Below are 23006 nucleotides of genomic sequence, written 5' to 3'. Positions count from 1 at the left end.
CTCCTAATTCCGATTCTCTGCTCTCAATTTTTGTTTCAAAGTTCAAATTGTCTTGATGTAAGTCGTCCCATGAGCACTGCATCTTCCCTAGCACTTTGTCCCCCAGCCGTAAGGTTTTAAGGTCAGCAGGACCCAGCAGGCGGGCCGCTCTGACCCGCGGCTGCCCACTCCTTGGGGCTGTGCCTGCGAGGCGGATGCAGCAGCCCCGGGAGACAGACGGCTGCTGCCGGGTGCGTCGAGGGCACTTCATGGGGAAGGCCGAGCCACGCTTCCCAGGGAGCCTGTTCCGCTGGCGCTCCATCTCCCGCAGCCGCCGCGGGGCCGGCACCTTCACCCACAACCCTCGAGGGTCAGAGAGCCCACACGAAGTCGCCGCTTCCAGCCGGCTGGCGGCTGGAGACCCCGCCTCTCTGCGCTTGGGCCCCCTCTCTGCTCCATGGCGAGCCACGTGTGGCTAGCAGGGTGGCTGACAGCAGCCTGGGCCGCCTCTCTCCTTGCCACGTCCTTAGGGCCCGAGGTTATGGGGGGCGCCAGGCAGCAGCTCTCCAAATGGCCAGGGGACCCCCAAGCCTCCCTGGAGGGGGGCCCTGTGCCTTGCCCAGGGGGCTCCAAGTCCAAGGGCTGGAACCCCACCAGGGCAAGATCCGCACAAGGCCCTCCATCTTACTCAGCACTGTTGCCAGGCTTGACGGGGCCGGACAGGAAGGAGAAGGTTGTTGTATGGACCAGGAAGAGGATGGGCGCATGCAGTGCAGACACCACCTGCCCGCAGCCCTGCCAGCACACCCACAACTTCGCCCGTTTCATTGCACGGCACGGCACGGCCATTAAAACAAATAAAAGAACAAAACAAGGAGACTTAGGAAGCGTATACAAAATAATCGCATTTGGCTCATCTGCTTGCACTGAACAAGTAAATAATTTAAAATATGTTTTCCGTAATGATATAAAATTAGATTTATGGCAGCTTGTGTTTACAAGCATTAACTGATATTCCTCCTAGAAATACAAGGCTTTCCCTTTTTGAAAAACTCCTACCCTGGAGTCCTGTCGGTTTGGTAGCAAACTCAGTGCATGTGCCTGGGCCGTGGTGGCGCCACAGAGATGCGCAGCTACCTGTACGCACCTGGAGCAGAGCAAGGCCACGGACACACCGCTAGGCGGGCGCGAGAGGCATGCAGGCGACAGAGGAGCAAGCGATGAGCTCCTCGCCTGCTCCCAAACTTGCTCCCCAGAATGTCCTGTCAGAAGGGACCCCAAAAGAAGCAACAGGAACTCTGCGCCGATCGCTTATATATTATTTTATTTGAAAGTGAAAAAATAATTTAAGCTCAATTATTTATAGAGGTGGCACTTTTTTTTCTGACCAGCTACAAGGACGCCTCGCCCCCCTTCTCTGCCAGGTGGGGGCAAACTAACAATTACGCACCGGCGCAGAATCCCCCCCTCCAGAAGCGAGTCGTCAGCAGAGCCCTGGACTATCCCGTGCGGAAGGACGGGAGGAGGAAAAAGCGCGGCCGAGGGGGACAGCAGTGCCCCAGGCGGAGGCCCTCTGCGCCGGGCATCCCGCCAGCATCCCGCCGGTCACGTGATCTGCAGGGGCGCCTCCAGCATCTCCATGAGGAAGGTGTCGATGGGGGTGTCCCCGATGAGCTTGAAGAAGAAGAGGTGCTCCAGGCACTTCAGCCCGATGGAGCGCAGGGCAGGCAGCCGCAGCAGCAGCTTGGCGAACCTGCGGGGAGCAGAAGGGCAGAAGGGCTGCTGCGGCCGAATTCCGGGAGTGCAGCTGCATCTCAGGCCAGGCCAGGCCAGGCCAGGCGGGGCAGGTGCCAGTTGCCCGCAGTCCCCGCTCCGGCTGGAGAGAGCGGGAGGGAGACGGCTCAGCAGGGGAGAGCAGGCCACTGCTGTGGGCCCTGGACTCGCTCAGGCAGCCTCACGCCCCGCGCACGGCCCACACTTCTCCCAAGAGCCAGTGCAGGGAGGGGGCGTCTCGTGCAACCCACAAGTGCAGGCTCGGCCGTGCTCGCTTTTGTGCCCCAGTCAAAATATGTTGTGCGTCCACTGCGTTGAGCACCTTGCATATGTCCGGTGCTAACAAGGCCGATGAATCCCATTTCTGCAAAGCATCTCAGAAAGGAACCTGCCTGCTTGCAAACTGTGGCCGGTTCTCTGAGCCCCTTTGCGACGTGGAAGCAGAGGCTTGTTTTTAAACCCTGATGTGCTCTTTTTTACATCATGATTTTATTGCACATTGTTTTGTGGACACTGGTGCTTTGAAAAGCAATAATCCGCTTAAAGCATTCCTTAAAGAAGTAAACCAATAAAAGGAGCCATCTCTTCCCGCACAAAATTGCTTGCACGGAGTTTGTTCCCTGACCCAGGGACCACACATCACAAGAAGCCTGAAAGGCTTTGCCATTAAGGGGGAAAACCAACATGGTCGCCCGCCCCCTGCCCCACACCACCCGGTGCGCTGGTCGACATCACAGGAAAGTTCAACCCTGCTTGAGAAAGTAACAGCGAGCTTGGCAAGGCCGTTGCTCCACAGCTGCAGGCACCCAGGAAAAGCCAGGCGTCTCCGGTGCTGCTTCAGGAGGGGATTGCCTGGCCAACACCGACCAAGCACAGTTTTCCATTTGCAGCCCTCCTGCGATGCACCAGCAGATGGCAGGATCGGGCAAGGAAGAAGCTCTGCGGCAGAGGAAGGGTGCGCTGGCCCAGCCTGGGGGTGCCCCCTGCAGGAATCCCCCGAGCAGCTCCACCCTCCCTGCTCGCCTCCCTGAAAGTTCAGCCCTGGGGCTGTTGGCTCTGCCAGAGGCAAAAGGGCACCGAATTCCTACAAGGAGGCTGGTGACTGTGGCGTAGCTAAAGCCAGTCTGGAGCAAAGCGTCCACAGCAAAAGTGCAGATATGGAGCGCTGGTCGGCATCCTCATGGAGGTTCCGCTTCCTGTGCAGAATCTAGTGTCCCGCGCAAGCACGGCAAGCCTTGCCGCGATCTCTTTCCTGGAGGGAAATGGGGATAAGTGCAGCCCCGCAAGGATGCACAGGGCCCGCCTGTTCGTAAGGACAGATGGGCAGTGCTTGCTTCAGAGACGGGCTCGTGGGCGTCTGAACAGCCCCACCACCCGGCTCTGCGAAATGGCATGGCTGGAGTGCTGCTCTTGACCAAGGGGACCTGGGCCAAGCCGGCCTAGCAAGCTCACTTCAGCCACTTTCAGTCTCCCCTCCCTCACAGGGTTGCTTTAAGGATCCCAACAAGGTTTGGTAGTCCTGAGCTAAATGAACGGCAAGCGGTGCTGCCTGGGACAGAAGGATCTGAAAAATAAAGACCGCGGCTCATCCTGTTTCGGCATCGCTCTTCCTCCGGATTGCTCCGACTCAGCTGCCGCAAGCCCTCTGCAGCCACGGGCCGGGCGCACCAGCCCCGCCTCCAGCGCTGCTCCGCACCTCCAGGCGCCCCCTGCCACCGAGCAGATCCATTTACCTGCCGGGTTGCTCCGGATACTTCTGCTTGGTATAGGCCTCCAAGGCAGCGTAAACTTTCTCCCGGAGGGACTCTACCTCTGACGGGCTGGACAGGCCCTTGGCATCTGGAGGGGAGAGAGCAGGGGTGGAAACTGCACTCGGTAGCCCATCGCCGGCCGGCGGGCGCAGAACCAATTCGGCGCCCCAGGGACCGTCACTGCACGCTGGAAGCTGAGAACTGGGTGGAAGGGCCAAAAGGTGCAGTCAGGGACAACCCAGGTGAGGGTAAGAGCGGAGGGATGGAAGAAACCGCGGGGGCTGCGCGAGAAGCACGGCGATTATCTGAACATTAAAAGGGCCCGTCAAAGAAGCGGAGGGGCACAGGTCACGAAAGGCATGCGGCAGCAAGCGGTCCAGAAGCGCTGGGGTGCTGCTCGGAGGACGAGCGCAGAATGAGCTGAGGTTGGCAAAGGATGTGAAGAACAGAAAAGACCCTCCTAAGCTCAAAGAAGGACAGAAGCAAAGCAGAGCAGCTGCTTAGCGGAGGTGGCAAACCGCTGATGCAGCGGAGGAAGGGCGGAGGAGTTGCCCGCTCGGCCCAGGCTTCTCCCTGAAGAAGGTCTGGTTCCCATGAGAAATTCCTTCCCTGGCTGAGACACGCTACCTGCAAGGAGCCCCCTGCACCAAGAGGGGCCTGGCGCTGAATCCAACCGCCTTGCGTGCCGCCAGGGGTTCTCCTCCACGCACTGTCCGGGTCCCCTCCCTCCGAGCCACGCCTCAGGGCTTTCCTGCCCCTGCTTCCGGCAGCCACGCAACCAACTCGGGGCCACCCAGGTGCGTGCGGGGAAGTCTGGCCGTCCACAGAAGCTGTCCACGAGGGGCCTGCAAGCGGGCTGCTCGGCAGACGCGGGGCCAGCCGCTCCCGGGGCGCAGCATCAGGACTGCGGTCGGGACCCGTCTTCCGCAGCCGCTGGGGCTTACCTGGGTTGAACAGGACGATGGCTCGCAGGCAGCCCAGCTCCGATTTGTCCATCTGCATATCTTTCATTTTGGAGACCAGCTCCGTGAGGACCCTGTACCCGGAGACAGGGGCAACGGGGGGCTCAGCCAGGGGCAGCCCCGTGGCATCCGCTCGCCTTTTACAGGCACACATCCCCTTCCTCCTATCCTGCCGCCCCGCATTCGCCCCCATCTTTTCTCACCCCAGGGAAGTCTGGCCGTACCAAGCAGGGCAGGAGCACCTTACGCCCACGGATGCAGAGGGAGCGGCTTGTGGTGCGAGATAATATAACAAATTAAGTATATGTTTTCTACAGGGCACTGTTTTATCTTCCATGTTGTGGAAGAAAAATAAATTCCTTGTTTAACTGATCGTTAAATAGTGTCAAAATGCTTTTCCAGACATATGTTTTTAAAATGATGAAATATTCGCAGTATAATTACTTAAATGAAAAATGATTATGGCCATGTAAGGCTGAATGAAACCTTTTGAGCCCTCAGAGTGAGTGGAACCCGCCCGCCCCTTCGTTTCCATAGAAATGGCACCAGTGTGAGAGTGCGGCCCGGGTTCTTGTCGCCGCACAACCATGGCGCCCACTGCTGCCCGTGGGAAAGCCGCACATTCAGGCCAGCCTACCACACAGGGTTGTCGTTGTGAGGATGAAAAGGAGAGGAGGAACACTCTGCCAGCCACTCCCAGGCCCTAGCAAAGGGAGGAAAGGCAGACTAGAATACAATAACCGGTGGCCCTGTTGCTTTTCACGGGGCATTTATTTTGAAGATAGACCAAAAGGTGTCTTCACATTTATTTATTTAGATTTATATCCCCCTCCCTCCCTCCCTCCCTCCCTCCCTCCCTCCCTCCCTTCTTTCTTTTTCTTTCTTTCTTTCTTTCTTTCTTTCTTTCTTTCTTTCTTTCTTTCATGGCCTCAGAGCGGCTGGCATCCTTCTCCTCCTGCTGCTCTCCAGCTTATCCCCACAACAACAGTCTAGGGAGGTAGGCCGGGCTGAGAGTCCGTGACTGGCCCAGAGCCACCCAGCCGGCTCCTCCTGAACCCGGACCGCCCATGTCCCTGCCCCGTGCTCTTGGCCACGGCACCACACAGGCCTTCGCTTGCAGAGCTGGCCATGAGCAGGGCTCCGGTGCCCCCAAAGCAGCCCGGATGCCAACCTGGGAGGAGGCCAAGGGTGGGCAGCCCCCGAGCACAGAAGGCCGCTGCGCGCGATCAGGCTGGGCGAGTGAGCCTGGAAGCCGCCTTGCGGGCGAGAAGGGGCACGGGGGGGCCTGCAGCCGAGCAGGGAGATGCTCCCTGCCCGCTTGCCGCCAGCCCCCCCGGACAGGCGCCACTTCCCCCCGGTGTTTCAAGGGTTCCCCTCCCCAGAGGAGCTTTTCGTTGCACCGACACTCCCAGCAGGAAGGTCCACGTGGGAAGCCGAAACATGCCTGTCGAAAATGGAGCCCACGCCGGCGCTGTGGGCGCTGCTCCGCTGCACATGCAGGCCAGTGGCCAAGAGGATGCCGTCCCGCACGGAAACTGAGCGATGGGAAAAAGAGGCAATCAGCAATTCGTTCCAGCCTGGAAGAGAAGATGGACGCCGTCTGCTCGTTTCCCACGGGAAGAGTTTGAAGGGACTTTCCTGCAGGTCTTGCTGCTCATCGGGGACTAATCTGAGCTTGCATCAGAATCTGCAAGCCTTTGAGCAACACAGAGTCCTTCAGCAGTAGAAACCTCCCTCTCCACAACAGCTCTGTGAGCTCCCCTTATTCTACAGCCATAGGTCATTCAGAAATGGGTGTGTACCTATTGACTCACACTGTGGTGTGGTGTTGTGCAGCGGTTACAGCACTGGCCTGGGACTCGCACCCCGGCTCTTGAGCAGCTCGGCTATGAAAACCACTGAGTGACGGTCACCAACGTGCAACCTCACCTACCTCACAGGGTTGTTGTGAGGGTAAAATGGAGAAGAGGAGGCCCGCACACTGCTACGCTGGCTCCTTGGAGGAGAGCTGAGGGGACTCATTCCACCAGTGCGTGCAAAGCAGGGCTGGCGACCAGGAGGCGCTCGCTCCCGCTGCGAGCATGTCAGCCTTTCCCTTGAACGAGGAGGCGCTGACACGCGGAGCGGGTGCCCGGAGGAGGCCGAGCGAGGGCAGCCTCAGTCCTGGGGCACGAAGCAGCAGGGGGGGCACCCGTGAGCGAGGAGGTGGGTCGCTTAGGTCCAGACGGTTTCCCGCCACGCAAAGGCCGAGGGGTGCTTTTCGCCTAAGCCGCTCACAGAGGAGATACAGATCTCCTGGGCCTGGTTATGCGGACTGGGGTGGTGCTTTGCAAAGAGGCCAGGATCTGGATCTCACGCCCGTCCCCGCCCCAGCAGGCGCTGGACTCATTGCAGCCGTTCAAGGCACATTAATCCTACTGGAAAAGGTGGGCAGCTCTTGCCAAAGCCAGGGTGCCGCTGAGCAGGCAATTGCTAAGCATGAGAGGACCTCGCCTCACTGGGGGGCGGGGGGGAGGCTGCACAAGCATGCAGATGGCCCACATCTTTGCAGATCTCACAGCGTGCGAGACCAAAGGGCCATGGAAGAGCAGCACTGGAGCCAAGACTCGCCTCCTGCAGGACTCCAGGCCAAAGCATCCCTCTCGGGCGGCTGCCCCTGGACGGCCTCCAGCAGGGGGAGCCCACCACCTCCCAGGTCCTTGGCCCCGCTGCCGTACTGCACCAGCAGCCAGGAAGTTCTCCCTGCTGGCCGGCCGGGACCTGGCTTCCTGAGCTCGGGCCCATCGCTCTGTGTCCCGCACTCTGCGATGATGGCGGAGAGATCCTGACCCTCCGTTCTGTGACAGGCCTCCAGGCACCCGCCCGGGGCCCTCCTCTCTCCCCCAGCCTTCCAAGCACGCCCAGTGCTCCTCACCGGGCGGCGTGTCTGGCCCCCGGATCAGCCCCCTTGGCCCCTCGGCACCCTTCCCGGCTTTCCCGCCTCTTGCTTCAACTGGTGCCCAGACCTGGGCGCAGGAGTCCAGGCGAGGCCGACCGGTGCTGAGCCGGGGGAACTGGCGCTTCACGGGGTCTGGGAGGGAGACCTCCCCCAGTGCAGCCCAGAGCAACATTCGCCCCTTTTGCAGCCTCGTCTCATCGCTGACCCAGAGTCAGCTTGCGATCTTCAACTCCAAGCAACTTCTCCCGTGCAGTTCACTGCTTCTCGCAGCAGCTACTTCACTGCCATTTAAACGAGCACAAGGCGCAGGGTGACGTTCGCCCGCTCCGGGAATTAGAGATCACGGCCTCGTGCGGCAGCTGCAGGAGCACATCCGGTTCGGGACGTGGGCGCTGCCGAGAAGACCCTCGGGAGCAGGGCAGGGCACAAGCAGCCTCCCGTGTTGCTTGCGGCCCACCGTGGGGAACCATGCAAGCGTCACCGAGACCCTGCGGTGCCCGTGCAGACGGCCCCCCTCCTGCCTGGCTGCGTGACACAGAGGCGCACAATGCCACTAGCGCTGCGCACTGTGGGGGCCGTCCCACCCCCAGCCGGGGGCACAGGGCTCCTCACAGGGCCCCCGGCCTCATGGCCACCGGAACCAGCGCATCAGAGCCGCACGGTCCAGCTTCCGAGGGAATCAGCAAGCCTTCCCCTCCCTCTGAGAACGCCGCCTCGGCCGCCTGGCAACACGATGAAGGGAATCCAGGAGCCCCTCTCTAAAGACACACCGCTTTCTCCTCCACTCCGCAGCCTCGCACGCTCCCAGCCAGACTGCCTTTTTCACCAAGGGTAGCGCTTTTCACAAAACTGCCCCGCCTGGTTTTCAGTGAGCCCTCGCACAATAAAAAGCGTGGACTCTGGACTGTGCCGACTGCGGCCTTCGCTCTGAAACGCCATGAGCCAGCAAAGGCGGCACCAGGCCAAGTGGTCTCAGGATTACTTCCTGATGCAAATATGCACTGGCATTTGAGCCCACTGGGGCAGCGAGAGGCGCCTGGCCCAAATCTCCGTTACCTGCTCGGAGGAGGATAACCTGGTCTTCCAGTGTTAAGTCCGAGAAGTGTGGAATCCGCTTGGCCCACTCCACCAGTGTGAAAAGCTGCTTATCAGCCGCGTGGCATATATTGGTGACGGGATCACTCGTCTAAGAGGAAACAGGAATGTCAGCTGGCGGGATCAGCAACCGCCACCTCGGGTGTTTCTGTAGGTACGGCCCCTTGATGCAAAACCTCGGAATGAGCATTAGCGCTGTGCGTTGCCTTGCAAGGTTCCTGTGTACGCAGAGGCAACGTGGCTCAAAGGACCTGCGGGGGGATGCCTGGCCGTTTGACATCGTGCCCTGGCATGCTGCGAGAACTCTGGGGCGTGCGCTGCAGCAGGTGCACCAGCAAAGCAAATTGTACGTCGGCATCAACCCCAAAACTGGAGATGCCTGTCTAGGATGGGATAGAAATGCCCCAAATAAAAAAGTAACCAATAAAATCCAAGCTTTCACACTTCCTACTACATGCTAATTTTTACAAGCCCTCCAAAAGTGAATCTGAGGATAATTTACCCACAGAAAAATCAGATGCACAGCGTAAGTTGATATAGTAAGAACTGCAGAAAACTTTTTAAGCAACTTCAATACAGTAATATTGAAAGGCATAGAAAATATTCCAGCCAGATGAAAGAACATTTCAAATGCCCGTATAGTTTACAGCCTGGCACTGAAGGGGGCACAATGTTCCAAAGCCATTCTTGCATTTATGTCAGAATACTCTTGTTTTACAGATGGGATGCACAGAATAATCGCCATAGGAGCTGCTTCTAGTATTTGGGCTGCAAAGTTAAAGGCCCACACCAACACCGTGAATTGGGCTCAGGACAAAATTGGTGGCCAGATCCTGCACGCGTTGGAATCTGTAACTTTGTTCCAACCCTAAACATCCCACCTCCAGGTCCTCAGAGCTTCAGAAGTCCACTATTTGTGTGCCTGCAAGTGCCAAACAAGAGCAAAAAGCACCAGACCTTTCTGGAAATATCGAGGCTCTGGGAGCAGAACCAGAACAGAAAAGAAGCACTGCAGAAAGAACCATTTGCATTAGTCGCATCCTAATGATGATATTAGAGGATGTGAGATCTCCTTGAAGTTACCCAGACTGAAGGCAACCAACAGATCGCAAGTGATGAAACAAGCAAGTATCTTCAGTTTTCCTCCTGCCAAGAGGTCACAGCTCAGAGCTGCCTTCTTTCGCTCAGAGCTGCCTTCCGTCGTGTTGTGAGCAGAGCCGGCTGGAGCCGGGGGGTCAGACTAGATGGCCCGGGAGACCCCTTCAGACTTGCTCTGTTTCTATGTTTCGCAGCTCAAGCACTTTTATCCAACTTGTGAAATGTACAAATTATTTGACCTAAGTTGCAAGTGCATTGATCTTTGTCAGGTTTTTTACAATGACCCAAAAATGACAGGATCAAGGAAAACAACTCTGCATTCCAAGGAACACCAGCAGGAAAGTCTGGGGTCCCCACAGTTAAAAACAGCTGCCAAATTCAGGTTTAACGCCTGTCATTCCCATGCTACAGATGTGGACTCTGGCACAGATGTGGAGGCCTGTGGACAACCGTCTGCACCAGCTACCTAGATAACCGGCAATATCTCCCCATCATATGCTGCAGCACCGGAGCTAAAAATAGCATAAAACAGGGAAGTTCTCCCGCCAATAAAGGTCCTGCAATGGAAAACCTTCCGCTGCTGTCCAGATGTGTCCAGATTAAATAAAGGAAGTCTCTAACAAAGCATAACAAGGTAGTTTAAGTTTAACCAAAACCAGGGACAGACCACAGATATTAAGAGTTGAGATTGATACAATCACATTATTTCATGTGGAATATGCCAACATTTTTGTCCCAAATTTTTCACCTTTAGTGAAAAAGGGAATTTGCAGAATGTTGAGGCACCACGGGATCCTCAACGGAAAGGAGGAGGAATCACATCAACCTGATGTCACAGTGCCCATCTCATATCCCTTCTGTGGGAATAAAGTCGCATTTCTGCCCACCCGAAGTTCTCAACGCTGCTGGTTAAGATTCTGCGTTAGACTTACAGGTCCTCAGGGCATGCGCCCAAAGGGGCCTAACTTGGACTGTCGTGTCCGCCTGCTCATTTGCTGACTTGGAAGGACACGACAAGAACAGGAATCCGTCCTCGTCTGGCACCGTGGATGACCATGCAAAGCAGCTCTCCAAGGCCCAGAGGCAGCCTCGGTCTCCGGAGACAGAGCTGCGCTGCAGGCGGGCCTTCTCAGGGGGCGCCACGTCTGGGCGGAAGGAAGGCACCCTGAGCACCAGTGCCATGTGGGCTTGACACCAGAGTGTGTCCTCGCGGCATTCCCGTCCGGTGCCAACCGTCTAAGTTAATTCCCCTCTCGGGCAGCCACCTACCGAGTCCGCAGTGGTGCCGCCATACGGGTCCGTTTTGGGTTCGACAGCCATTTCAGCCTCCAGAATCCTCTCCACAGACATGTCTTCGCCGCCGCCGCCACTGCTGCTCGCAGACTCGGGTTCATTCTCGCTCCGGTCTCTGCTTCTCTGCCTCTCCTCCTGAACCGCTGCGCACAAAAACACGCCAGACGTCAGGGCTCGGGCGCGCCACCCCTGCCCCCCGGAGCGGCCCCCTCGCCGCTCTCCCGCTCCCATCGGGTCCCTGGTCCCCTCTGCCAAGAGTAACCTTCCGCTCTGCCTCGGACTTGCTCCCTCTCCGACTTCAAGCTGCTCTCGTGCAGGGCCTTTCCCGGACCATTAGAACAGCGTGCATTTTGTGCAGAGGTCGTGTGCGCAACTCGTGCACCGAATGCGCACTGAGCACTGCAGTGAGGCACACGCAGAGAGAGGCAGCTGCAAGCGTAAGTTCAGCGCGTTGGCTTGAGCTCGCACGATTGCATTTGTTGGATGGTCCCGGTGGAGGGGCGGCGCACCTGGCGGCATCCGAGTGCCACAATCGCTGTTAAGCGAGAGGTTCCGATCCGCCAGCGGCTCTATCCCACCAGCACCCAAGCAGCACCACTGGTCCACCAACCTTTCTAAAATTAAACTTGCAGACCCAGAAAATCGCCCAGATGTGTTCATATTAAAAAAAATGGATTCCTGACTTTTGCAAGATGAGGAAAATAACTGCAAACACCTCTGAGAAATTTTCGGGACTGGGGGAAAAACTCCACTGCCAGGTACATGTTTTTGTGGCTTTCAGAAAAAAACTTCGGCAAACCAAAAGGGAGAGGAATCAGGACAGGACTGGGACTGGAGCACTCCCACTGCGCCGGACACTGCCGAGGCCTGCCAGAGCCTCCTCGGGGTGAGGGGAAGACCGGGCCGGCCGGGCCGAGGCTCTGGGGTCGGGTCCTTCTGCCCATCTGCTCTCACCACCGAGCTTTTCGAATGCTAAGCGCGGAGCCGCAGGGCCACAGGTGGGAGGGCAGCGGGCGGGCGCCGCAGAAGGTACCTTCCCTCTTCATGCCCATCGCCAGGCACTTCTGGTAGCGGCAGTACTGGCAGCGGTTCCGCTGGCGCTTGTCGATCAGGCAGGCCTTGTTGTCGCGGCAGGTGTAGAGCAGGTCCTTCCGGATCGTGCGCTTGAAGAAGCCCTTGCAGCCCTCGCAGCTGTACACGCCGTAGTGCTTCCCTGCGGCGGAGACAAGCCAGCATGCACGCCCGGCCGAGGCGAGCGCACGGGCTGCTGCGGGAGGCGGGAGCCGCAGCGGTCCTGCAGCCAGAGGCATCTCCTTCCGGGCTCGCACTACGAGGCCCAGGCGCCTACCTGCAGAAGGCACCACCGGCCCCTTGCAGGTAGCTTTGCTCCAGGGCCTTGGTCTCCACCCGCAGCCACTGGCCTTGCCTGCCAAACCGCTCAGGGCCAAGCCGGCTTCCAGCAGTGAAGTGCACAAGCTGAAAAACGCTTTGTGCGAAAGGACGCCCTGTATTCGCTCCGCGCTCAGAGCTACAGGTGCCGGTGGCGGGAATGGTTAGCAGCCCCCGAAGGAAAGTGGCTGAAAGCGGAACAGGAAACGCTGCCGGCAGGAAGGGAGCTGGTCCTCCTGCCCCCGCCGTTTCCCCAAGCAAAGTTGGTCCCTCCATCTATTACCATCTTGTCCTTCTTTTCCCATTTGTGGGGGACAAGATAAGGGTGGATTCAGGTTCTCCTGAGGTGGGGGGACAGCCTGGAGGATGCATTTCCAGTGGACAAGGACCTGCTTGCTGAAGAGCCCAACAAGCCATTGGCGAAACCGCTTCCTCACTCCTCCTGGCGTGCCAGTCCATGTCAGGCCCCGGGGAACCTGAAAGCGTGCCAGTTTTGCGTGGGAAAAGGAGCTGGGTGGCATCGGACCGGCGGCTCTGGGGGTCACATCCAGTTGGGCCCTTGCTAAAAGCCACGGGCACAAAAGCAGAGACCGCCCCGCCCGGGGACGGAGGGGCACCACAGAAACCTGGGCTGTGGCCCGCGTGGCACAGCCGATGCAGCCGCCTCGCGTGTCCCATTCCGCCCTTCTGCAGAATGTGATCTGCGGGGAGGAGAACTGAGGGAGCGGCGCAAGGACACACGCGAGGCAGCCGGTGCCGTGGGACTGAAAGGGAGGTGCCGAGGGCAGGGCACTGAGCCACTCCAGGGGCAGATGTTCACGGCCAACCCGCTGACCAGGGCGGCTTTCGTGTCTCGGGTCGTTCCGCAGTCAGGAACAGCGCACCGCAGTCGGGCAGTGCCAATGCGGGCCTTCCTTGGGTGGATAACGTGAATCTGCACATTAAGCCCTGGCTCCCAAGCGCGCACTGTGCGCACAGCCATGCAGCATCCCTGGGCACTGACTGGGGGAGCGGTTGCCAGGCGCGCGCGGGCCGCGGACAGGTCCCGGGCTTGTATCAGGCCTGCCCGGCCAAGCCCCTCCACGCCTCCCGAGCGAACGAGGGGCTCCAGTACCTGATGACCTGTCCCCACAGATAGCGCAGGTGTGCTTGGTCAAGGCTCCCGGGCTGGTGGGCACGTAATTCATGGGTCCCGCCCCCTGCAGGCTTGGCAGAGGCTTGACATCCTCCGAGCTGCTCACGGCATTCAGGATCTCAATCTGAAAGGGAACGCAGGAGATGCGCCTTCACGGTGACCTTGGAGCAGGCACCCGGCACAGGGGGAGGTGGCATCCGCGGCCACGGGGGCTTACGAGGGACAGCGAACGGCAGCCCCACACTGGCCTGCAGCCCTTCCACCACGGACCAGGGCTCCTGGGCTGCCGCTGGCTGGCAACAGGGGAGCTTCGGTTCCTCATTCAGAAGCACCAGTAGAAAAGACATTGTTTAATTTATTCCTGTATCGACAAGACTTTATACCTCTTGACCTCCAACAAAGTGAACACTAGCTGGGGAAGGAATTAAAATCCTTACATTCAATGCATGGCAATAAAGCCACGGCGAGTCGATCAGAGGGGCTTCTTGAGATCAAAATGTCTCTGGCAGGCGCCCAAGACGCAGCAGCAGGGCCAGGACATCAAGTGGGGGCTTCCACTGAGGACTAAAGTGAATTTTTAAACAGGCGTACTGGGATTAACTGTGTTTTACGAATGCATACTTCAAGATAACATACTGTTGTGAATGTGCTCTCTGTAAGAATATAGGCACAGACGCTCGTGTTTGTGCAAAAGGGCCAGTGAGCACAGTTACGGCGGCTGCAGGAAGCCACGCGTTGGGGGGGTGGGCACAGGGACGCAACACGGAAAGGATGCTCGGCCGCTCTCGATTCAAGTGTGCCGCGCAGCAGTGGTGCTGTCCAGAGCGTGCTGGGGGCCTATTTCTGCCTGGACTGGCCCAGGACTGAGTCCTAAAGCGCATTCAGCCCCAGGCCGGGAGCGGGAAAGCATCCGGCGCGCCCAGTGCCCAGGGGAGGCACCCGCAGCAGGCGTTTCGCATGCCAGCTTTTCAGCTGAAGCCAAGGCGCAGCTGTAGCTTTAATGTCCTCCCATGTCCATGAACATTTTTAACTCGCGCTGGACTGGCTCCCGCGGAGGGAGACGGTGCTGGAAGGAGTCCCAGGCAGCGATGACTCACTCCGGCACCGATGGCATGAACCGCTGTACGCTGCTAAAGGGCTCTTTATGGAAAGTTTTACCAGCAATTTGGGTCGAGCATGCGCTGCTACCCTTTTGCTGCCCCATTCCTGTGCACAATTTCTGTGAATCGTTGTGCCACTCTGAAAATACCACAACCATGCACTTCCGAAACCATTAATAATGACAAGCCTGCACAGCCCCTTTCTTCTCCTCACTTTCAGAGTTTTGGGTGGGGGAATTTGCTGTCCCAAGAAAAGTCTTTGAAGCCAGGCTCCAGCACATTAAGCTCAATTATGTGTATTTGGGACAAGCAGCTGCTCGAATCCAAATGCATTAGCTGGCTGCTTGCTAATCCCGAAGGACCAGCTGCCTCATCCCATTAGCAGGAAAATGAGGGCCGCATACTCCGTCCGGCACAACAGCTCGGAGCGGCAGCCGCTTCAAGGGGCTGTCTCCTGGCATACTCCTGGACTGACCTTGGGGAGCCCAGCTTTTGTAAAGGGATTTTGGCCTGCTTTGTTTACTTAACACTATTTTAGCAGGAGAGTTTCTGTACAGCAAATGATGCTGCATTAGGACATTATTTAGGTTAATCAGCACATTGCTTGGCGAGCCGCACAAAGACCGTGGGGGAAGGCTCAGACCCTTCCTGAAAAGTGTCGCTTTGTGGTGGCCTGTTAAGAGCCCTCCGGAGACACGAGCCTGGGGTTTCGGGCCTGGAACATCTTCCTCAGCCAAACACGGGAGCGCAGATCCGGCCGAGCGTGCTGGTCTCAGATAGACTTTTGTGGCCAGATTGTGGAAGGGGGCTTAAAGGGCTTTGCACGTGATGGACTGGGCTGCAGGCAGTCAGGAGGCACACGCACCGCCCACCCTCTTCCTCCTGTTCCGTCCCTGCAGCTCCAGGTACCAAATGCACATGCAGCGCCGGAACCCCATGAATGGAATGCGCTGCAGAAACGCGGTTTGCCGCAGGAGGGCAGCGGGGAAGAACGGGACACCTCTCCGGCCCCTTCCCCACATCGCAGCGGCTGTCGCCACCAGCACGGAGCGATGCGAAGGCGGCATTACCCACCGTCGCAGGGAAGGCCTCGGGTTGCACCCCAGTGGGAAACCTCCACTCCAGGCGGAACTCAAGTGGGGTGCGGTTCCACACCTTGGGGGGACGTGGCGTGGAACTGCGACCCATCGGGGGAGGTAGAGATGGAAAGGCTCCCTTTATTATGGACTTCTCATTCCATTGCACTGAATGGAGACCTACCTGGGGGCTGGTTTGTACGGCAAAATTCACGCCTGCCGGCAGAGGCAGAGGAAGAGAGTGGGAGCTGAGGTGCCTGGAGGCGATCACGCGGTACGGAGAGCCCATCGGGTGGCCGGGCCCAGCCGAGCTGCAGGGCAGAGTCCTGGCGGCACTCAGGGCAGCCTCGGGGCAGTCCGGCTGGCTGTCTCTGGAATTCCCTGTGGGGGAGGGCATGGCCAGGTTTCCCGGTGCAGAATCGCTGTGAATTGGGGAATCTGGAAGGAAAGGAAAGAAGAAGGACCGCACTAGAGGAGAGGGGGACACGGACCGCAGCCCGTTCTTCCTCCGTCACGTGCCCCCTGCTGAGCTAAGCTGTGAAAAGGCCTCCGCCGGTGCATTGTAGTTTTGAATTTCCTTGGAAAAGAGAATGCACTGGACTCTTACATTATCTTTGCATCTTTGCTTTATAATTTGCTCTAGGATTTTTCCAGGGACTGGCGCCAGACTAACTGGTCTGTAGTTCCCAGGTTCATCTTTTTTTCCTTTCTTGTAGACAGAGACATCATTAGCCCTTCTCCAGTCACCTGGCCCTTCTCCCGTCCTCCATCAATTCTGGGTAGTGCTTCTGAGAGTCCTCCTGCTAACTCTTTTACGACTCTGGGGTGAAGTTCACCTGGGCCAGGAGATCTGAACTCGTTTAGCCCGATTAGAAGATACTGGACCTTTGCCGGCCAATCTTGGGCTGCCGTCGTGCCTCAGCTTGTTCTTCCCCTTCGTCGGGAGGGCTGTCGTTCTTCTTTTGGGTGAAGACTGAGCCAGGATAGGAGTTGAGCACGTCTGCCTTTGTTCCATCCACGGTGTGTAGTTGGACTCCCTTCTCTTTCCTGTGCCTTTTGCTTTGGAGGTATTTGAAGAAAGCCTCTTTGCTGTTTTTCGCTCCCCTTGCCAGCCTCAGTTCATTCATTGCTTTCGCCTTCCTGGTGTCACCCCTGCATCTCCTTGCTACCTGTCCATAGTCTTCCTTGGTAGCCTGGCTTTCCTTCCACCTCCAATGCATGTCCTTTTTGGTTTCAGGTTGCCTCTTAGCTTTTTCATGAAGCCTCATGGGCTTCCTCTGTTGTCTACAACTCTCTTTCCTTGTTGGACTTGTTCATTGTTCAACCTTAAGTGTTTCCTTTTTTCAAGCTGTCCCGCCCTCCCTGCGATCCTTCTCCCTGCAGAGTGGCTTGCTGTGGGACTTGGTTTATCATAGCCCTGGATTCATTCAAGTTGCCTTTTCTGAAATCCAAGGTACATGTTTAGCTACATAGCTTCATTCATTATTGAGAATTCAAGCGAGACATGGTGACTTTCCCACAGAGTTCCTGCAGCTGTTATTTTGCCCACTAGGAATCGGTTAGGATCAGATCAAGTAAAAAGGGACTTCTCATTTCTGCTTCTACTTTCTGCTGAAGGAAGTTATCTGTGACACATGTTAGGAATCTCTTACAGGGACTGGAAGAGGCAGAAAAAGGAAGGAAGGAGAGAGGGAAGGAAAGACCTTCTCCATCCCATGCAGAGAATTAAACCAGATATGGAATCACGGAATCCAGGCTTTAAAGTTATTCAGGAAGCTGGCCCTATCTTATCTTCCGTGATCCAGCCTGTCTTTGAACCAGTTCTGACTGCTGCTTCAGGTAAAATAGCAAACATTGTGCGAGAAAGAAATTTTGCACTGTTGGAGGAGAGCCAGAAGAACAATGAGGTGCCACGTGCAGGCGCCACGCGGTGGACAGGCCCAGCCCTGGCCCGTCCACTGAGCAGCCGTGCCCTGACCTCCGGGGCCAAACGCTGCATTTTGCGTGGCTTCATTAAATGTGCCTACAGCTCTCCTTACATAAAGAGCAGCTGGAGGCTCACCCCGCCTGGGCCAGGGCCCGGAAGGCTGAGCACGGCCCGAGTCTCGTCCCCCTCCGTCAGCCTCTCCTCAGGCCCCTTCGCAGAGAGAGCGGCGCTTTTCTCTGGAGACACGCAAATGCCGGAGACGCCCAGTTCCATGCTCCCCGCGCCAGCGTGAAGCAACCCTTCTCCAAGAAAAAGCAGCTGCTCAAATCTACTGTATAGATTTGGGGTGCCACTCTGTGCAAGTTTAGATGGAAGAAAGGCACAGAACTCAAAGCAGTCGGTCCTTTTGCAGTCCAAACCTTCTGCTGGTTTTCAAGGTATTTCTGCACCATTTTAAAGTGATGCTTATTGTATTTGCTTTGCGTGGAGCTGTGGTTGGTTGCTTGCCCTGTAGACCCAGAAGTGAGGAGAGAACATATCCCCTATAAAAACGAAATGCATCAAAGCTTTGCTTGCATTTCTTGAGAAAGCTCCGGCGAAGTGGGCTGGTGAAGGGACTTGCAGAGGGAAAAGAGGCACGAAACACGGTTGCGGCAGCCAGCGAAAGAAGGCGAGATGACACGGCCTCGTTGCCGACGGACCCGGGACCCTCCCCATGCCGAGCGAGGGGCCACGCCGCTCCCACGGCTCCTCCCTGTCCGCCACACGATGTGGTCTTCACCGTGTAGCTGTGCCTCATCAGCATCAGGAGCATCCCTCAACGGCAGCCCTCCGATGGCAAGCGAGCAATTAACGGGTGCTTTAGCCATATCCCATGAGGCAACACGCCAACCATCAAGGGTTGTGGGTTGAGTGTAAATTGTGGCTGAAACCTGGGTCATTCTCTTATCTGAGCCTGGCTAACAACCGTGAACAACCTGCAGTTCATAACCCACAAGCAAAGCAACCAGCCAGTATAGTGTAGTGCTTAACGTTTCTTAACTGTGGTAAATTACAGCTGAGAACAAATGACAAAATCGGATGCTGATAAAATCCACAGAAATATGCTCTGAAAAAGCCACATCCCAATCCATGCATTACAACCCTACTGCTCCATGCAAAATTTCCCAGTGCAGCTACTGGGAACTCTGTCTCTCTCTTTCCCACCCCAGCGATGCACAAAGCAATCTGTACAATGTGGGGAAAGGCGCCGGGGCGGTGAAAAACCTTAGCAATCCTGGGCAGTTTATAGGGCTGTCTCCAAAAAGCCAGACACCTGATTGTACGAACATTGGAATGCGACGAGCAGCCCCAGCACAATGTAATTGCCGAAGAAGGGATGGCAGTTGGATTCATTCCGGTCACAACTGAGCATTTGTTCTGTCATTGCCACAAGCAGGACTGCAGTTACGGAAAAGGCTTCCCATCGTGGCATCTGTACTTTACGAAGAGGTCCACCTGCGGAAATTTCCACTGCACCATGTCCCAGAACTGACTATCATGGGGACACCTTCCGGAAAGGAAATGGGCAACTTTATCGGGCAGCAGCGAAGGTTGGGTGGGAGGCGGAACCTCCATGGAGCGGTTTTTCTGTTCCACTGCCCACTGCCCAGTGGCCAGAGACCCTGGCGGTGCCTGGAGTCCTCGCTCGGCTCTCCGGTTGCCTCTGGTGCCAATTCCGGCCACCACACCCCCCCGCCTCGCCCAGCTCCCGGTGCCCCGCAAAGTCCACTCTGAGCACGGATGTCAATGCGCAGCCAGCATCTCACGCCAGCGTGTGCGAAGCGGCGTGTTGCACTCCGCAGCCGTACTCGGAGGCAGGCGTGTTGCGGGCTGGAACAGGTGGGGGCCAGTGCAGCCGAGGACCTGCGCCGGAGGGCTGGGGGGGGGGCAACAGGCCATGCGCCCAGTCTGCGCGGGCACAGCAGGACAGTGCGCTGCGGGCCCGTGGCTCCCGCGGGGGCCAAGGGAAGGCAGAGATGCTGGAGGGCGGAGGTGTAATGCCGGATCTCCTCGGACCCACGGCTACGCGGGGTGGGAAGGGAATGCTCGGTGCCGGCAGACTGGTGCCTCACTCCCTCCCTCCCTCCCATGCACAAGCCCCGTCTTGTTTGGTGCTGGCCCACAAGCTTCCTGAGGCAAGTCAATCGCACCCTGGCAGAGCCGCTTTGCTCGGCTCAGTAGCCCGAAGCCACACAGATTTGTGGCATGCTTCGGACGGGCCGCCCTGCTGCACATCTGGAGCTCACAGGGTGGTTTCTGCAGTTAGACCAAATCCCTGCACACAGAAAGCTAAGCCACCAGCCTTTTCTTCTAGCTGTGCCGCCTGCGTCTGGCCCTTCAGACCTGGCCGGAGGCTGCGGGGCTTGCAGAGTCCAGCGGGGGCGAGGGGGCAGCATCATTCTGCCGCCCCGGCACCTGAGGACCGAATCCACAGCATGCTAGGCAAAAGCACAACGCCTCACATCGGATGTTAAAGAAAGCCCACACAACTTCCCAGACATGACAGAACGCAATTTCCCCGGGGATTCTTCCCACTGAAGAAACAGGAAAGGGTGCAGAAACAGCTTTAGCCGTACCCTCACCCTTTTTGCATTGCATTGAATTGCTCCTTCTACTAAACTCAGAAACCACACAGGAAATACTTACTCCCAAAGCCTGTAGGAAACTTAATGAAGTGTGGAAAATTCCCGTACATGTTTATATCTTCATTGGGATGTCAATGGTGCCTTCAAGTTCAAAGATTCTTGGAATGATCCGTTCTGGTTAGCAGGCTTCCGCCAAGGAAAGCTTTCCGGTAATTCTCCTCTCCTCGAGTACAGAAGAAATGGTGTAGAAAGAAGTCCCGCTTGCTGTGGAAGCAGTGGCATCTGCTGCCGCGAAGGGAAGGGAGCTACTGCTCTGCCATTCAGTTTGGGGCAGGGCTTCTCTCTCGCTCAGCTTCTGCGAACTTGCAGCGTGCTATATTGGTCTCTTAATCCATCAGCGACAGGACCAATCGATGCGACACAGCACCCGGGTAGGTCACAAATCAAAGGGCTGTTGGGGGAATTAATTGCGACGAGGAGGAGCAGGGTATTATTCGATGGACTAATACAAAAGATCGATGCAGTGCAGAGTAATTATGATTTTGACATACGGCCCTAGTTTTAGGCAGCTGTTTCTGTGTTTATCGCACAGCTTAAGGAGGCAAAAGAGGTAACGTTGTTTGTTACGGCCGGACCAGGCTCATGCAGATGGCAGTACAGACTTCTCGGTGTTTACTAGGAAAGAGGCCCATCCAGTGAGCCTTTTCCAGCAGAATCACGATGCTTGAAAGAGGCAGACCTGCTGAATTCTGCAGGCGTAACAGCTCCAGGGCCCTGCTCCGGCGGACGGTGGGAACCACGGAGCCGATCAGAGTGACAACACGCACCGACGTGCGAGGCATTGTGCAGGCCGCGTAAATTTGGCAGCACACAGGCCAGGAGAAGAAGTTTGATTCCGTTTGCAGAGCTAGACGCCCAGTGGAGGATTGGAAGCCGCGGCTGCACCACACGGATTCAGGGATGCCGCGTTATTCTACGACCGAAGGGCTTCGGCGTGGGAGGGGCGCCTGCCCTCTCGCCTGCAAAGCACTGGTCGCTTGCTTGGTTCTGGGAGAGCCCACCCTCTCCCTGAAGCAGAGGTCCCACTGGGCCCGTGGCCTTGCCGGTCGTCCCGCCGTTGCCTTTCATCCCGCTTCAGTCCCTGGCCTGCTGGCCCTCGGGTCCTCTGGCCACACGCTCCCGGGAAGGCCCCAGGTATTTTCAGCCCGCGGGGAGGCGCTGGGAGGACAGGCGAGGCCGAGGAGGCTGCGGTGCAGCGGCAGTCGATGCTGGAAAAGCCCCGGATCCGGCTGCGGCTTGGCAATCCACGACGGGCTCCGCAAAGGGCTTGGCGGCACACGCGTCGGCACCCTTGCGTGGTCCATACTGGCCCAGAGACTGACGCCTCCGCTGGGGAAACCAGCCAAGGCAGCTTGTTTCGCCTGCTGGTTTGATTATTCGATGGTTCGACGGAGCACATCCAAGGTGGGCACAGAATGGGTCCCCAGGTGGCCCCCCAACCAACCATCACCAGCCCAAGCTTGCATAGCCATCGGTGGGCGACGAGGAACAGCAGAGAGAGCCGCCCATGGGGGTGTCCAGGCAACGCGTGCATTCAGACGGAGTCCATGTGGGGTGCTCTCGGAACCTCTCGGTTGGCGGAATGCTGCTGCTCAACCGAAGCAATGGCGGCAGCTTGGGGACCCCCTGTGGAACACCAGCTCCCATCAGCCTTGCTCGGCACAATCCATGGGAGTCTTGATGAGGGGTGTAGGAACCTTTGCAAGGCCACGAGCCCCCCACCCCTGCCTTGCCCACTGAGGAACAGGTAGGTCTCAAGCAGGGAATGCTGGGAAGAAGCCTGCTTCCCAATGCACAGACTGAACATCCCGTTTAGGGATCCACAGACAGCGCAAAGTGCAGTCTGCCAACTGCCCCTTGCTGATCAAATCAAATGTGTACAAATCCATCCAGATACGTTTGCTCTGAAAAATGCGCAAATTCCCCCAAACTACACAAATCAATGAAAAATGTGCATTTTCATGCTTTAGCCTTTTAGGGCAGAAGTTGAAGAAATGTTCAGGGCCTTATTTTTTCACTTTTAAATGCTTTAGACATTTTTCTATAGCTAAATTTGCATAAAATGCAGAGTTTTCATCGTTGCACAACCTGGAAAAAGCTCATCTCCTGAGGAATCAGCAGGATGAAGTCTTAGAAAATTGAATGCACTTGAGTCCACTGGGGAGTCTAATCTACTCCCCAGTCTAATAAGGAAGACTTTACAAGTTGGTGCTTCCCGGGGCGGCTTGCATCTTCAGCCCCACAGCAAATATTTGCATGAGAGCATCATGTCCTGAACCCTGTAGAGTGAACGGGCTCTTGCCAGCACACACGGCCTATGGGATGCACAGGGTGACAAGCCTGCCTGATTTACCTAGAAGGCCGAGGCAAAACTGGGCATCAGCAGCGGGAGTAGAAAGAGCCAATGTTTACAATGGCAGCATCCTAGAGTCTGAGCCCAAGGAAGCCTGCTTCCTTCCACTTAATGTGTTTAGGACATGCCTCTTTTCGGGCACCTGCTGCAAATACCCTAATGCAATTACCCCCAGGACCCAGGAGCTCCCCTCTGCCAAGCCAATAGCCCCCAGGAACACGTTTTCCTCTCCCTCCGCCTCTGCAGGCACAACTGTAACCCTTGGGAAGCTCCTTGCCTGTGAGACGCACGTCCGCGTCGAGTGATCCCGGAGAGCGAGATAAATCAGCAGCTACGTAAGGGTGGGGGGACCTTTGCGCCCGCTCCCTGGTGACGCCCTGGACGCTAATGAGCGCCGGCACTGAGCCGTCTTAGGCCTCCCTAAGAAGCTCCGGCAGATTGGCCTCAAAG

At 57.2% G+C, this 23006-nt stretch overlaps 1 protein-coding gene across 1 annotated transcript; it reads right to left on the bottom strand.

Annotated features, from left to right (window-relative positions):
- Nucleotides 1-1375: 1375 nt before the first annotated feature.
- RXRG (retinoid X receptor gamma) lies at nucleotides 1376-20338 on the bottom strand. Its single transcript, XM_044439380.1, has 10 exons — nucleotides 20205-20338; nucleotides 15774-16027; nucleotides 13393-13537; nucleotides 11923-12102; nucleotides 10866-11032; nucleotides 8460-8589; nucleotides 5910-6042; nucleotides 4448-4539; nucleotides 3486-3591; nucleotides 1376-1732 (listed from the first exon to the last, which is right to left on the bottom strand). Exons 1-10 carry the CDS (start codon nucleotides 20251-20253, stop codon nucleotides 1585-1587), a joined length of 1404 nt encoding a protein of 467 aa, XP_044295315.1. The 5' UTR covers nucleotides 20254-20338; the 3' UTR covers nucleotides 1376-1584.
- Between the last annotated feature and the right edge of the window lie 2668 nt (nucleotides 20339-23006).

Source organism: Varanus komodoensis, unplaced genomic scaffold (assembly GCF_004798865.1).
Source record: "Varanus komodoensis strain SLA01 unplaced genomic scaffold, ASM479886v1 scaffold34_3, whole genome shotgun sequence".
In the NCBI taxonomy this organism is placed as follows: domain Eukaryota; kingdom Metazoa; phylum Chordata; class Lepidosauria; order Squamata; family Varanidae; genus Varanus; species Varanus komodoensis.
The sequence above is the reverse complement of the archived record's forward strand: the minus strand, read 5'-3'. Positions and strand labels throughout refer to the sequence as shown.

Coding starts and splice junctions, on each gene's coding strand:
- RXRG (XM_044439380.1), bottom strand. CDS start 20,253: ATGTACGGGAATTTTCCACACTTCATTAAGTTTCCTACAGGCTTTGGG. Junction 3,592..4,447: donor CATCGTCCTGTTCAACCCAG/GTAAGCCCCAGC, acceptor TCTCCCCTCCAG/ATGCCAAGGGCCTGTCCAGC. Junction 1,733..3,485: donor TATCCGGAGCAACCCGGCAG/GTAAATGGATCT, acceptor TGCTCCCCGCAG/GTTCGCCAAGCTGCTGCTGC.